General features: G+C 48.7%; 1 protein-coding gene across 1 annotated transcript; it reads left to right on the top strand.

Annotated features, from left to right (window-relative positions):
* The first annotated feature begins 3,876 nt into the window (after window positions 1–3,876).
* LOC147991312 (uncharacterized) lies at window positions 3,877–4,485 on the top strand. The gene has a single exon (XM_087538620.1). The coding sequence runs from the start codon at window positions 3,877–3,879 to the stop codon at window positions 4,483–4,485; it is 609 nt and encodes a 202-aa protein (XP_087394746.1).
* Window positions 4,486–17,117: the final 12,632 nt, after the last annotated feature.

Raw genomic sequence — 17,117 nt, 5'->3', positions numbered from 1 at the left:
CTCTAAAATCTTTTATGCACTATTTTTATAGCTTTGTATTTCTCTCCGATCTATTGGTTTGGTTTGGCAAACTAGATTGATTTTTCTTGCAATGGGAGAGGTGCTTTGTGATGGGTTCGATCTTGCAGTGCTCAATCCCAGTGACAGAAAGGGACATGATACGTATTTGTATCGTTGCCATTAAGGATAAAAAGATGGGGTTTATTCATGTGTGAGTTTACTTTGTCTACATCATGTCATCTTACTTAAGGTGTTACTCTGTTCTTTATGAACTTAATAGTCTAGATGCATGCTGGATAGCAGTCGATGTGTGGAGTAATAGTAGTAGATGCAGGCAGGAGTCGGTCTACTTGTCTAGGACATGATGCCTATATACATGATCATTGCCTTGGATAGCATGCAGGCAGGAGTCGGTTTACCCACTGTATGCTATTTTCAAGAGAGAAGCCTCTAGTGAAAACTATGACCCCGAGTCTGCTTTTTATAATAAAAATATCTTCTTGCAATTTTTTATTTATTTATTTTATTTTGTGTTTTAATTATCTATCTATCACTACGAGATTTGATCCTTGCAATTAGGGATTGACAACCCCTTGTTCATGTTGGGTGCAAGTATTTGTTATTTTGTGTGTAGGTACTGCTAACAAGGTGTTGCGTGGTTCTCCTACTAGATTGATAACATTGGTTCTTAACTGAGGGAAATACTTATCTCTACTATCCTGCATCATCCTCTCCTCTTCAAGGAAATCCCAATGCAGCTCACAAGTAGAAGGTTGCTCCTAGGAGGGTGCCAAGGAAGCGCAGCATGTCTATGGTGATGATGGGTGCCATCATTATTACTCCAGCGTGGCAAGAAACTCCCACCCCCGGTGTCGTGAAGCCCAATGGGCTGGTGCCAATGGTGTTGATGGTGCCCAGATGGTGTCTGAGCAAAGGTGGTGTCGGGGGTGCCGATGAAGTGATTACCACCGGTTCCGAGGCTGGAGGCCCACTGTGGACCATCGCGGCGCCATTGGTATCTGGCACGATCAAAGCCGGTGGTGCCGAAGAGGTCCCGACTGGGGTTGTCATCAGAACTTGCTAGAGTGTGATGGCCTGTTGGCTCCCTTTGTCGCCCAATGCTGGTGTCGGATTGAGATCGGTTGGCTATCACCGGCCCCCACTGCTGGGGCTAGGAGCCCTTTGTTGGGTTCTGTGTCCACAATGAAGATGACATCGACCTCGCTGCCCTCCGCATCGGAGAATTAGACGAGGTCGGCGGTGTTGATGCTGCAGTCGGAGATGGAACCATCTATGATGCAGTCTTCTGGGTTGTGGTCGACGAAGCAGTTGTTGCACATCATGGTGATGAGATGAGATGATGGGGTGGGCTGGTGGAACTCTATGAGGTTGGCACGATGTTTCGATCTAAAGGCCGGGGCCCTAGCCCCGATCACCGAGGTTGTTGACATAGGGTCATCGCCCTTCGAGTCAGAGGTCTGTGGCAAGGACATCATGTAACTGGACGAATATGACTAGGTCTTGGTCTTACTGTCGATCTGGTTGTGTAGGCGTGCCTGCATCGTCGGCTGGTATGTGGTTTCAACATTCTACAACCCAAAGTCGCCTCCTAGACCGGTGGCGGGAGACGAGAATGCCATGAAACTTGATGAGGCCTCCGATGCGATTTGTTGAAGCGGCATGACGCACACACGGAAGCCCCCATGGCTGTCGATGACGAAGGATTGTGCGCCGAAGAAGACAATGTGGATAGGGAAGGCCGCTGGGTTGACGTCGACCCAGCCCGTCCCGTCCACATTGAAGATAAAAGAGACGAAAGTTAGGCTCTCTCCCGACGGTAGGCCCCTGGAAGCTGGAGAAAATCCAAACCGGGATTGGTCTCCGACCGACGCAGCCCATACCTGGAGCGACAATTGATGATGCATAATCCTGTCAGTACCCTCGGTGGAGTAGCGGATGTGAAAAGAAGTGCTAGATCGGAGGTCGCACGGGAAATTTACCCATGTTCAGGCCTCTAGGAAGGAGTAATACCCTACGTCATGCTTTTTGTTTGTATTCATGGTGGATATACGTCGTGTGAGGGGTTACAATGGTGACATGAGTTGGCTACCGAGACTCTGGGTCTATGGGAGTAGATGATCACGAGAGCCCTGTAGCCCCTCCTTATATGCACGGTGGGGGTTGGGGGTCTATAGGAGATTGGTTCAATCTGGTTGCCGTCATGTTGACTTGGGGGGCCAAGATGGTCTCTAGACATCTATCCGATCCTTCGAGCTACTTCCTATCGCTAGCTCCTGGGTGGACCTTCCGGGCCCAGTGACACGCATGTTGTCGGGCTCCCCTCGGAGAAGCCACCCCTGATGTATTACACTGTCACTGTTCTATTGGGTGGAGCTATGCTATTTTCCTTGCTACCGACAGTTTCATGTATTGGCTCAGAGGCTTGTGGGCTAATGAAATGTCAATACATATTGTTTTAGTGGAATGTGTTCATGTTGACTTGTGGGGGGCTAACTAACCTAAATCAAAACATGCTAGTAAACCGAAGATGAGCCTGGAAGACGCACTCAAAGATGAGGCGGCGTCATCCGTCGGAGCGCCACCCATGCGAGAGAATAAACCTAATCTAAACTACTAGTCAGAGCCGAGACACCGAGACCCCCATCCTCGGCCGCCGGATGGACATGCAGAGGGGGGTGGATCCACGTGCTCGCTCGCGAAGCTTGGAGTGCCCTAGATGTCGCAGACGGGAGAAGGAAATAGAAATCCTAGATTTAAAATCTATTGTTGAAAAACAACCATGAAACCGGTAATAAAACTAGCTTGTCGGCAAAATGACAGAATTGACAAACATTAGTAGTCTATAGGAACTATCATAATTCATTGAGACAGTTAAGCAAAGTTAGATACCTAGTCTAAAAATGTACGGCCTCAGTTGTGGATTGCTATATATTTATTTCTTGTAATTTTTTACTCCTTTAGTTACTTTTTAGTCTGCATATAAAATTTGGTCAAAGTCAAACTTTGTAAAGCTTGACTAACTTTATAGAAAAGATATCAATATCTATAATACTAAAGCTGTATGATATGAAGAATAATTTCATATGCATATAATAATATTGATTTCATATTGTGAATCTTAATATATTTTTAATAAACTTAGTCAAAGTTGATAAAGTTTGACTTTGACTAAATTTTATGCGCAGACTAAAAAATGGAGGAAGTACATGAAAGATCGTATTGCTCTCAACCAATCTTTACTCGGCGAAGATATGCTATTTTCCCTTGCTACCACGACGGCCACATAACTTGTTGTTGAGTATGTATTTTGTACTTCACATGTATTGGAGTTGTGGCCCACCTCCTAGTCTTGTATAGTTGAGGTAGAGGCCTTCCCTTATATTATATATGCGTGCACCAGCACCTCAATCAATACATCACATTGCAAATTATCTGTCTACATGGTATCATCTTTTTTGGTCTAACCCTAGGGTAGCCGCCGCCGCCGCGCCTCCACTCGCCACTGCTGCGGCCGCCGCCGCACCCTACCACCGCACCCGCCACCGTCGCGCCCCTCTTCCTACCCTCCCGCGCCGCTGCCACTCGTGCCTGCTTCCGCCCGCGCGCCACACGCCGCAGCAGCCCGCACATCCCGAGCTACCGAAGCCGCTCCGCGCCAAGTGTCTCTGCTTGCCGCCCCGCGTCCCGTGCCGCTGCCCACCCGTGCCCCGTGCCGTAGCCGCCTCCTCCATCCCACCCACGCGCCGCTTTCCTCAGCCGCCGCCCTCGCCTCTCACTGCAGCCGCCCCGCTACTGCTGCCTTCTCCTCCCCAAGCCCTAACCCTAGCCGCTACCCCAGACCCGCACGCCGCCGCTATGTCGTGGCCCTCGTCCCCCGGCTCCTCCACCACCCACTCGTCCAACCCGTTCGCTGGTCCCGAGCCCTCCGCTGCCACCATCCGTGACCTCAATATTGAGGCCTGGGTCCCTATCCGTCTCGACAGCTCCTGCATGTCGTACTACGTGTGGAAGACCTACTTCAACCTCATCTTCCGCGAGTACTATCTCACCGAGCACATCGACGGTTATGTGGACAGCGCGTACATGCACGACGACCCAGAGTGGTCCGCCATCGAGGCCACGATCATCCGTTGGTTCTACCAGACAGTCTCGAAGGACATCTTCCACATGGTCGTCGCCGAGGACAACGACGCCTGCACCATGTGGGCCAAGATCAACGCGCTCTTCACCGACAACAAACTTCAGCGCCTCGTTTTCTTGCAACGGGAGTTCTTAGGCTGTCACCAGGACAACTCCACCATCGACGACTACTGCATGAGGCTCAAGATGATCGCCGACGAGCTCCGCGACATCGGCGCTAAAGTCTCTAACGACCTCATGCTGAGCACCCTCACCGCCGGTCTTAATGAGGACTTCGGCAACGCGGCGTCCAACCTCACCCAGCTGCCGCAACCCACTTTCTAGCACGTCGTTGCATACCTCAAACTTGAGGAGCGCCGGATGATGAAGCTGGAGCAGAGGGTCCAGCACACCGCTCTCGCCGGTACCACCCGTGGCGGCCCCGTGAAAGTGCAACTATCCCTAGGTGGTTTTGGTAATTCATAACAACATATAGCTCATTGAGCTAATGCTATTCCAAGATGATTATTTCAGGAAAGCTCAATGATTGGCATGGCATGGATGTGAAAGTGGAACCCTCAAAATGCTAAGGACAAAGGATTGGCTCAAGCTCAAAAGCTCAAGACTCTTCATTTTATATTTTAGTGATCCAAGATCACATTGAGTCTTTAGGAAAAGCCAATACTATCAAGGAGGGATGAGGTGTTGCTTAATGAGCCTCTTGCTTCATGTGCTTAGTGATATGCTCCAAAACCCTCAACTACTTTCCCATATCCACATATGACCTAAACCATAAGCCAAACTCGGTCCTACCGATTCTTCCTATCCGGCGCCACCGAGTTTCACTTGTCATAAGCCACTGCCAAACCCTAGCATTTCGGTTCTACCGATAGGGATCTCGGTCTCACCGAGATGGGGTTGCAAACTCTCTGTTTCCCTTTCGTAACTTTTCGGTCTCACCGAAAGAGCGAATCGGTCCCACCGAGATTGCAATGTAAATTCAGTGTTTCCCCTTTGTAACTTTCGGTCTCACCGAAAGAGCAAATCGGTCCCACCGAGTTTGCCTGACCAACTCTCTGGTTAGCTAATTACCAAATTCGGTCTCACCGAGTTTGTGTAATCGGTCTCACCGAGATTACGTTATGCCCAAACCCTAACCATATCGGTTCCACCGAGTTGCATGTCAGTCCCACCGAAAATCTCTAACGGTCACTAGGTTTACATTTTCGGTCCGACCGAGTTTGTTGATTCGGTCCCACCGAGATTGGAAAACTGTGTGTAACGGTTGGATTTTGTGTGGAGGCTATATATACCCCTCCACCTCCTCTTCATTCGTGTGAGAGCCAGTGGAGAGAGCCATCAGAACACATACACCATTCCAACTCATATGTTCTGAGAGAGAACCACCTACTCATGTGTTGAGACCAAGACATTCCATTCCTACCATGAATCTTGATCTCTAGCCTCTCCAAGTTGCTTTCCACTCAAATCTTCTTTCTACCAAATCCAATCCTATGAGAGAGAGTTGAGTGTTGGGGAGACTATCATTTGAAGCACAAGAACAAGGAGTTCATTACCTACACACCATTTGTTACTTCTTGGAGAGTGGTGTCTCCTAGATTGGCTAGGTGTCACTTGGGAGCCTCCGACAAGATTGTGGAGTTGAACCAAGAAGTTTGTAAGGGGAAGGAGATCGCCTACTTCGTGAAGATCTACCGCTAGTGAGGCAAGTCCTGTGTGGGCGATGGCCATGGTGGGATAGACAAGGTTGCTACTTCGTGGACCCTTTGTGGGTGGTTGCTTCTCCGTGGACCCTTCGTGGGTGGAGCCCTCCGTGGACTCGCGCAACCGTGACCCTTCGTGGGTGGATCCCTGTGTGGACTCCCGCAACCGTTACCCTTCGTGGGTTGAAGTCTCCATCAACGTGGATGTAGGATAGCACCACCTATCCGAACCACGGGAAAAACATCCGTGTCTCCAATTGCGTTTGAAATCTCCAAACCCTTCCCTTTACATTCTTGCAAGTTGCATGCTTTACTTTTCGCTGCCAATATACTCTTTGCATGCTTGCTTGAATTGTGTGATGATTGCTTGAATTGTCCTAAAATAGCTAAAATCTGCCAAGAACTAAAATTGGGAAAAGGTTAAGTTTTTATTTGGTAAAGTAGTCTAATCACCCCCCCTCTAGACATACTTTCGATCCTACACCCCACTCCTCCGGCCGCCCCTTGCCAGCCCCACGCCGCCCGCACCCGCGGGCTACTACCCGCTGCCGCCTGCTCCGCCCGCGCCCCCGCGCCTCTCCAGCAGCCGCAAGGTGGCGGGGACCGGCACAATAGGCGGGGTGGCGGGGGGCGCCGCCAACAACAGGCGCCGGGCGCAAGGGGGGCGCCCCGCTACCAGCACCCACCTCCACCGTGGGCCGCCGGGCAGCACCCGTGGACGGGCGTCGTCCACGCCTATCACAAGCCCGTCTCACGGGCTCCTGCACCGGGTCTTCTTGGCCCCCGTCTAGCGGGCCACCAGGCGTTTGTCGACGCCCCCTACCAGCCCTATGGTGCCCCGCTCGCGCCGCCACCCCTCGGTGGCTACGGCGCGCCCGCCCAGGCGCCGCCCTATGGAGTCCAGCTACCGTCGCCGGCACCTGCACCGTGGGACCCCGCCCTCGTGGCCGCCCTACACTCGGCACCATCGCCGAGCAACTACGGTGGTGGAGGCGACTGGTACATGGACTCGGGTGCTACTGCACACATGACAACTCATCCTGGTAACCTATCCTCTTCCACTCCAGTTCACACTCCTACTCGTATCACCGTTGGCAACAGTTCCTCTTTACCTATCACCCATGTCGGTAGCACTAGTTTTCCTTCTAATTCCACACCTATCACTGTGTCTAATGTTCTTGTTTCACCTAACTTAGTCACTAGCTTAGTCTCCATTCGTCGTCTTACTCATGTGAATCCTCTTACTGTTTAATTGGACGACATTGGTTTTTCTGTGAAGGACGCTCGTACCCAGATGGTGCTTCACTGATGTGATAGCCATGACGAGCTTTATCCCGTGCACGCCGGCGCCTCCACTTCCACACCCGTCGCCCTCTCCGCCGGCGTCGACCTTTGGCATGCTCTCTTGGGCCACCCCAACCCCGCCGTTTTGCGTCAGATTCTTAGGAGTTTTTACTTTTCATGTAATAAGCTCGACGAGCATACTTGTGAGGCTTGTCGTTTGGGCAAGCACGTTCATCTTCCATTTAGTGCATCCACTTCAGTTTCCACTTTCCATATCAGTTGATTCATAGTGATGTTTGGACGTCTCCCTTTGCGAGTAACATGGGCTATCTATACTATTTGGTGATTTTAGATGATTATTCTCCTTATGTGTGGACTTTTCCTCTTCGTCGTAAATCCGATGCTTTAGCCACACTCACCACCTTTTATTCCTATGTCACCACTCAGTTCAGTCGCCCCATACTCGCACTCCAAACTGATAACGAAAAAGAGTTTGACAACGTCGCTCTCCGCTCACTTCTCGCCTCTCAAGGCACCATCTTCCGTCTGACATGCCCCTACACCTCACAGCAGAACGGTCGTGCCCACTACAAAAAAAAGACACATCCATGACATTTTGGGTCGAACGAATTTTTTTTTCTGTCATACATATGACACTTCTATGACGATAATTGTGACAAAACCTGGTATCATCATAGATGTGGTGGGCTCCTACTTCTATGACAAAAAATCATGACATAAAATGGGCTTTTCGTCCTGGGCGGGCCGGAGATGCAGCTGCATGACATTCTTTGGGCCGTCCATGGAAAAAATCATGGTAGAAGCAAGGGCGAGCAAAATTTCGGGGAGTTCCCGGTTACGGTGGGAGGTCGGGGCCGAGCGATGCGTTTTTCTCTCGTACACGTACGCGCGTGTGTGCGAGGCGTTGGCTCTAACTGAAACCGAGTGAGGCGTTGGGCTCTAAATGAACCCGAGCGATTGCACTGCAGGATACACGTTACTGAACCCGAGCGATCGATCGATGGCTATTAACTGAACCTGATCAAGCGATTCATTCGCTACTGCTGCTAACTGAAGCCGATTGATGCTGCCTCTGGATGAATAGTGAGTGTTGCGAGGGGGTTTGGATGAACAGTTCCCAGTGGGGGTGGATGAACAGGACCCTGTGGTGTTGCCTCTGGATGAACAGGACCCCAATCGATCGAGTCGGTTGGGGCAGGATGAACAGGACCCCGTGGAGGGCTAGATGAACAGGACCACCCTGTGGAGGGCTGGATGAACAGTAGACGGTGGAGGGCTGGATGAACAGTAGACGATGGAGGGCAGGATGAACAGTAGCCTGTGGAGGGGTGGTTGAACAGGAGCCCGTGGAGAGGGCTGGTTGAACAGTAGCCGGTGGAGTAGCGCGGTGGAGGCTGGATGAACAGGAGCCAGTGGATGAACAGGAGCCGGTGGATGAACAGTCGCAGGTGGAGGCTGGAGGAGGTCGACGGTGGATGAACAGTACCTCGTGGAGGCTGGAGGGGGTCGACGGTGGAGATGAATAGTATCCCATGGAGTCCCATTTTGCGGTACGCCACACCCCTCCTGATGAATAGGACCCCTGTTTTGACTGTAGCGCTCCAACACAAGTATGTTTCCTCCGTTTTGCGGTACGCCACACCCCTCCCGATGAACAGGACCCCCATTTCGACCGTAGGAGGTCCGTTTCCTCCGTTTTGCGGTACGCCAGACCCCTCCCGATCAACAGGATCCCGTTTCGAACGTGGCCGGTTGAACACAAGGCCGTTTCCTCCGTTCTGCGGTACGCCAGGCCTCGTTTCCATCGCCTGTTCCGTCCAAGCCCTCCTGATGAACACGACGCATTCCGTTGCCCCCCCATGAACACGACGCATTCTGTTGCCTCCCCATGAACACGACACATTCCGTTGCCCCCCCATGAACACGACAACGACGTTGTTTCTCCGTTCCGACCCAGCCATGTACACGAGCCCTGGTCGTACGTATGCGCGAGTAGGCGTTCGAGACCCCGCCCGTATGTACACATACGTGGCCATATTTTCTTTCTTGCACCCTGGCCGCCTCTACTACGACACGTGCACGCCTCTACATCCACCAGTATATATGTACGTACACGTTCGCGACAAGAATGACAACGCTACATACGCTTCGACCAGGTGGGTCCCGACTGTCAGGCACTTCCTTGCATGCGAAGATGTAGCTAGTGGGTCCCAGCAGTCAGGGGCAAACATTTTTCTCGTGAAATACGGTGGCCCGTCCGGTGGCTCCCTGCTATCAGGTGGAGGAATAATTATTTTGCACGTAATATATGACACTTCCTTGCTGCGGCCGTGGACCCAGCTGTCAGCCTCTCCACATACAGTCCACGTCCGGTGGAAGCCGTTCCTTGACCACATTGACCACGCCGCGCCGAGAGCACCAGGGCGGTGGACAACGGCGAGGCCTAGGAAGGGGACGACGCGGAGCCGGGGAAGACGCGGCAATGGATGCCCATGCTAGAGGAGTACGAGGGTTCACTGGTTCGCTGCGGTGTGAGGCTGCCGTCGCCGCAGAATAACAAGGGGTGTGGGTGAGTAGAGGGATGGCCTGGCCAGCGGTGGGGGTAGTAGGGGGTGGTGAGGCCTCCGCCGCATCGCAGCCAGCCACGGGAGGCAGGAGCACGAGGCACGACCGGCGCTGGTTTGGGCGGCTGGAGCAAGAAGACTAGAGGTTGAAGAAGCACTATGGCCATTGGATGGACATCGTATGGTCACTGGAGCTAGAATCGTGCATATTGACTAAGTTAACAAAGCCGTCCGTCCCCGTCAACTTAGTAGGCCCACAAGTCAGCCTGCCACTATACTGGGTCCCATCTAACAGGGGGAGTATTAATTTTTTGCGTAATAAGGAGGCACTTCCTTGCGTGCGAAGATATAGCTGGTGGGTCCAAGCTGTCAGCGGCGGTAACATTTTTTTTCACAAAATACAGAGGCCCTTTCGGTGGGTCCCTGATGTCAGGTGGAGGAATCATTATTTTGCGCGTAATAAGGAGGCATTTCCTTGCATGCGGCCGTGGACCCAGCTGTCGGCCTCTCCACGTAAAGTCCACTTCGGATGCATGTCGGTCGTTGACCACGTTGACCAGGCCGCGTCGAGAGCACCAGGGCGGTGGACGACAGCGAGGCCTAGGAAGGGAATGACACGGAGGCAGGGAAGCCTCGGTAGTTGTTTCCCACGCGGAGGGGAGTACGACTATACGAGGGTTTACTGGTTCGTCTGCCATCGCCAGAGAAAAACAGGAGGTGTGGGTGAGTAGAGGGATGGCTAGGCCAGCGATGGGAGTACGGTGGGGCGGTGAGGCCTGCGCGGAAGCAGAGCCGGATGCGGGGAGGAGGGAGCAGGCAGTCCCGCCGACGCCTGTTTGAGCGGCTGGAGCAGGAAGAGCAGAGATTGAAGAAGCACGACGGCCGTTGGATGGCCATCCAATAGTCACTGCTTATGCGTCAACCTTTTTTTAGGAAAGCCTCAAATTTGTGGAAAACAGCATATAGCCCATCTGCCATTATTTCTAATAATTTACAGCCCCTTTGCTAATTATTAAGGTTTTTTGGAGCCCATATTCTTTTTGTTAGCATTACAGCCCATATTGTGGCCACGGTTAAAAAATTATACGAAATTTTGCATATTTCGGTGCGGTCCGAACTGTTTTTAATCCCGAAATTTCGACTCACATTCAAACTGATTTTAAAAATAAATGTATATCAATATAAAATCCAACAAATTATCCACGCATAAAAATTAATGTAATTTCAAATCTCGAAATGAAAAAAAAGATATTTGAAACTAATTGCCGGTTTACTGATGGGCCATTTTCTCGGCCAGCCGAATGAAAGCTCTCCTCGTCTTGAAAGATTTGCAGCCCAACAGGCCTGACAAAGCAACTTACTTGGCAAATCACAAAAAAACTGGGATGTGGCCGTGGACCCAGCTGTCAGCCTCTCCATGTACAGTACTCTTCCGATGGAATGTCGTTGACCACGTTGACCACGCCGCGCCGAGAGCACCAAGGCGGTGGACGACGGTGAGGCCTAGGAAGGGGACGACGCGGAGCCGGGGAAGACGCGGCAGTGGATGCTCACGCGGAGAGGAGTACGAGGTTTCACTGGTTCGGCTGTGGTGTGAGGCTGCCGTCGCCGCAGGGCCTGGCTAGCGGTGGGAGTAGTAGGGGCGATGAGGACTCGTCGGCAGCACAGCCGGCCACTAGAGGCAGGAGCAGGCGGTCTCCCCGCCGCTGGTTTGGGCGGCTGATGCAAGAAGAGCAACGATTGAAGAAGCAGCAGGACCGTTCGATTCAAATCCAACGGTTACTGCTGCTAGAATCGTTTGTTGACTAAGTTGACAAGCCCTGCGTACGCGTCAACTTAGTAGGCCCATAGGTCAGCCTCCCAACCGGTGCACCCCAGATGTCAGTGGGAGGAATCATTTTTTTCGCGTAATAAGGAGGCAGTTGATTGCGTGCGGCCAGGCCAGCGGAGGGAGTAGGGTGGGCCGGGGAAGCCTGCGCGATATCACAGCGGGCCACAAGAGGAGGGAGCAGGCAGTCCTGTTGGCGCTAGTTTAGGCAGCTAGAGCAGGAAGACCAGATATTGAGGAAGCACGTTGGTCGTTGGATGGACATCCAACACTAACTGCTGCTAGAATCGTGTGTTCACTGACAAAGCCTTGCATAAACAAGTCAGCCTCGAAATCTGTGGCGTGTACAGCCCATTTGCTATTATTTTTATAATTTTTACTCATTTTCTAATTCATATGGAATTTATTGCAGCCCGTTTTCCATTTTTAGAATTGCTGGCCATTTTCTGGTCAGTACCAGGGTCAAAAAATTAACTAAATATGTGGGAAATTTTGAAAATTCGCAAATTTTTGCTGGGGAATGAAATATTCTTAATCCAAAAAGTAATATCCATACTAAAACAAATTTAAAAATAAATTAGTACTATGTCATGTTAAATCCAATGAAATACATATAAGATATCAGTGAAGAATAAAAACAAAAAAAGAAACTTATATCCCATTTGCTATAAATTTTTTGGAATTTTCAACCCCTTTTGATATTACTTTTAACAGACATTGATCATACTCTTAAGCCAGGCCGAAATGCATCCCTCCTCGTCTTGAAAGATTTGCAGCCCAGTAATTCGGAGAAAACAAATAGGCCTAGCTTGGGTATTCTTCAAAAAGAAATATTGGGTTACCTATTTTCCCAAAGAACTGGTGCATGAGCATTTAGCTTTATTTATTTATTTATTTATTTACTTATTTATGTTTAGGGGACCATGAGCATGTACCTGGGCCGGATTCATGTGAGAACCTCCCTTCCAGTTAATTATGGGCTTCTCTATTGGGCCTTCATCAGTGGGCTGTATGTTATCAACAAGTGGAAAATGTGTTCCGAGTTTCAAAAAAAATGTGTTTCGTACGATAAATAGTATGCGCTACGTACGGTACGGGGCACTAAAGGATCGAACCGTGCAACGACTTCCAAAACATTGTGTTTGTCATTCTAACAACACATTTATTCAACCAACAGACAAAATATACTACTGATTGTACATTGAAAACAGCAGCAGCAGCAATCAGGGCTGGGGGTGCAACAGAAGCAGTAAGCAGGCCAGAAGAGTGAAGACGCAGATCTCTCTTCCAAACCAAACATCAGCCATCATTACAAAAGGGCTACCAAAAAAGAACAAGTGTATGCATTAAACTAAATAAAGATCCTACTACACCAAGTGTACGCATCTAACTAACTGGCTCAGTTAGACGTTACTATTTATTTATTTTTTCGAAACGGAGGCAAAAGAATTGCCTCATCGATTAATTAAGCAGAAGAGAATTGCCCGGTTAATCTATGGAAAACCGGGCTAAAACCGAAGACGTTACTATTTATTAAGCTGCAGTGGAGTCTCAAATGGAGAGGAGTGGGAAACTTCACTGGTTCGGGTGCGCGGCAGCACAGCCACGGTGCCGCCCACGGGAGACAGGACCAAGAACAGAGGTTGAAGAAGGAGCACGGCTGTTGGATTAACATCCAATGGTCCAGCTGCTAGAATCATTTGTTGATTAAGTTGACACAGCCGTGCGTACACATCAGCTTAGTAGGCCCACAAGTCAGTCACCAAATCTGACGAGTCCCAGCTGTCAACGGGATGAATAATTTTTTCACAAAACAAGGAGGCACTTCCTTCCGTGCGAAGATACAACCGGTGGGTCCCAGTTGTCAGGTGGAGGAAACATTTTTTTCAGCTTAATAAGGAGGAACTTTCCTTGCGTGCGACCATGGACCTTGTGGGTCCCAGCCGTCAGGCTCTCCACGTAAACTCCTCTTCCGATGAGTCTCGTTTGTTGACCATGCCGCACCGAACGCAGTGAGGCGGTGGACGACGGCGAGGCCCTGGACGGGAATGACTCAGAGATGGGAAAATGCGGCAGTGGAGTCGCAGATTAAGAGGAGAAGGGTTATAACTGGTTCTGTTGCGGCATGGGGCTGTAGTCTGTGGAGAATAACAGGAGGTGTCGAGGGGTGGAGGGATAGCCTGGCCGGTGGTGGGGTAGCGCTTCGCAGCGATGCGTGCTAAGCAGAGCCGCTAGCCGCCAGAGGCCGGACCAGGCGGTCCCGGCGACGCTGGAGGAAGAAGACGAGAGATTGAAGGTGCATGCCGGCTGTTGGACATAAATCCAATGGTTGTGGATGATACAATCATTTGTTAACCAAGTTGACAACACCCTGCGTAGGCTTCGACCTATTTTCCCACATATCAGCCTGCAAAAATGTGGCATATATTTAACCCATGTTTTCTAGAATGTACAGTCCATTTGCTGGGCTGGGTGAACAAATAATTTCGCGTCAATCAGGCCCATTTATATTTTCTAAGAAATCCTAGCCCATTTGCACGTCCTTGAAATACACATATTAGGTGGGCTCGTTATATATACTCCCTCCGTCCGGAAATACTTGTCATCAAAATGGATAAAAGGGATGTATCTAGATGTATTTTAGTTTTAGATACATCCCTTTTGTCCATTTTGATGACAAGTATTTTCGGACGGAGGGGGTATAATGTTATGTTAGAAGGAGCAATTAATATCAAAGAATAAACCGGAGAGGCACATTTTATATATATAATTAAGAAACTAGTGAGTTATTGCTCAAAATAAAAATGAGCGCTTTATTATTAAATTGGTCCTTAAAATCTTCGCAAGCTTTTGTACGCAATCACCAGGATTTTCCTTGCCTGTGAGTCAAAAACAACCAGGATTTTCCTTGCCAACTTCCGTTAAACATTTACTTTTATAAGTTGGGATGTTTTCATAATATATATATAAGTCTCTATAAAATATACGATAATAGTAATAATATAAATATATATAATGTGGTTAGAAGGGAAAACATAAATTGGACACAACATTACTTTTATAAGAGACCTGCGTTTTATAGCCCACAGTAGGCATACTAACAAGTTCACACACAAATACAACAGAAAAGGTAAACATTCATATCAAACTCAGGTTCACAGGACACGTTCATATCCATAGCCAACATTCACAATCAACAACTCAAAAGATTCATATATACACAAGCTCAGCATATCTATGCATCCAAATGATTGACAGATCACACGACAATATTCATACATAATTTACAAAAAGATTTGGATATACACATGTTCAGTATGTTTATGCATCCAAATGATTGAGATCACAGCCAATATGATCCATGGATGAACTTTAATTACCTAGGGTACAGACTGGTAAATGGTGTTCAATCGGAGGTACTTCTTGCTAAAATTAGTTCTTGTACGAGTAAACTTTCAAGTACATAAGAGGCAGCACAGACAATCTGAACTTTGCTGGTAGGTTTATCCTCAAATAGTGGCCTCGTGCCGAGGGAGGTTTGAGCAACTTGGCCACTACTTTCATCCAACCAGTTTACTAGGTCATCTTGGTCATGTATCTCGCCAAATTTCTACATTAAAGACGAGAAAGGAGGCGGTTGAGAAAATGAACCACCCAAATTTTTTGTGCAGCTCAACTGAAATGGAGCATCCTTGGCGTAGTTCCATTTAATGTATGATTGGCACAACATGATACCTGTTTGCACAAGTAGGAACAAGGTGAAACCTTCATTAGCTTAGTGAGAAAGGATAGGAAGACATTAGCATATTACTCAACCAGTAGCATCAAATTCATGATGGACAATACGCAAAACATTGCCTCATTGAACCAATGGCAATAAATTGACATGCAAAACAATAGCACTATTATGTCATGACACTAATAATATTCCCTCCCTGCTCCACCACATGATTCACCTCCATAGACAAACATACACACGTACATGATTCAGCATAGGGTCCTACTAAAGATTTGTTTAACTCCAACAGGAAAATTAGGCAGTGATAAATTAGTGGTACTTAAGTACTCCTAATTAATTAAGTGAGATAGCAGAAGTGGAAGGGCTCCCTGGAGGATCGTCTCACATGTAAGGTAGTCGTTGTCGGAGCCCTTGAATGGCCTCGTCTGAGGCCTATGGCTTCAGCAAGATCGCCTTGACACTGTTTATTCTTCTTCTTCTTCCTCTTCATGCTCTGTTTCTCTTTCTCCTCACCAGTTGGTGAAACGAAGTACATGATTGACCTTCTAATTCAGAATTGGTTTTGTCAATGAGGGAGTACAAGTGTACTAGTAAAAAAACAGCATTATTTTCTCATGGCAGTCGGAAAATAGAGATGAACACATGCATTAAATATCATTCTTACCTAAAGGAAGGTTATGGCGCCAATATGGATGATGAGGATTGGAACACAGATCTCCCTTTGTGCAGTTCCACCAAAATGAACCAACTGTTCCATTCTGACATTCCAGTTAAACAGCGCAAAAGTCACTTATTTTAAGAAGAGTTTTGTGCAGTGCACCAAAAGGTCACAACAGCAACCAGGTGAATTGGATATCCCTATTTGCACAAAAAGGCACAGAGGAAACAGTCGGAGTCTCAAACAATTACAGGCAAAAACATTTGGCTAAACTTGTCATGGCTTATAACAGTGGCATGGCTTCATTTTTACCAGGGACATTAGATTAAGAACAGCTAAGGCTGCGTTCGGTTCACAGGTTTGGTGCAGGATTTTCGTAGGAACACAATTCCTACGGTATTCTTTCCCTTCCAACCGTTTGGAACACGGGAAAGGTGAATAGTGTTTCATAGGAAAGCCGGTCTGGTAGTACTGATTCCATAGGATTAGAAACATCCATGCGCTGCTCATTTTTTGGGCGGAAGCCCGAGGCAGGCGCTCGCTGCCATGCGTTAGACAGGTTGCTATGCTGTGTTGCCGGAATAAAAAAATCAACCTATGTGTGGTATGTGAGGTGAGGACAAGAGTAGTCACTGTGCAGCTGAATAAACAAATAGCATCTCATACTGCCAAGCATGCTACTCTAAAAAAACAAATCTGTACATTTCGTAGTCCATCCGAACACATTCTCTTGAGAGTTTCCTCCGGTTCGCTGTTCCATAGATCTATACCTACATTCCTTTCCAATTCCTCTATTTTCATCAAGACCTATGTTTTCTGCCCCTTTATTCCGAACGGATCCTAAATATTTGGTATAAGGGCATGGGACAGTGGGTGCACCAGCAGTCCAGCACCATGTACGTAAACACGGGCATAAAGTGGTGATTCATAGTTTGTTGCCCCGAGAAACAAACATCCAAGAAACATATCTGGGTTGGTCCCATTTTTGTTCACTCTAGCCATCTACTCCTATGTGTGGATAGCAAATCTAGTCCTGGTCATACCACTGTGTACAGCGTTATCCCTATATTTCCCTTTTCGACCAAGAGACCGGTTGGATGACCAGTCTGTACTACTTTCGCCCCCTTTCCTTCCTGTTTGTACCAAGTCCGATGTGCAT

Source organism: Triticum urartu, chromosome 1A (assembly GCF_056163025.1).
Source record: "Triticum urartu cultivar PI428250 chromosome 1A, HENAU_Tu73, whole genome shotgun sequence".
Lineage (NCBI taxonomy): Eukaryota > Viridiplantae > Streptophyta > Magnoliopsida > Poales > Poaceae > Triticum > Triticum urartu.
This window is presented reverse-complemented; position numbering and strand designations above follow the sequence as displayed.

Coding starts and splice junctions, on each gene's coding strand:
- LOC147991312 (XM_087538620.1), top strand. CDS start 3,877: ATGTCGTGGCCCTCGTCCCCCGGCTCCTCCACCACCCACTCGTCCAAC.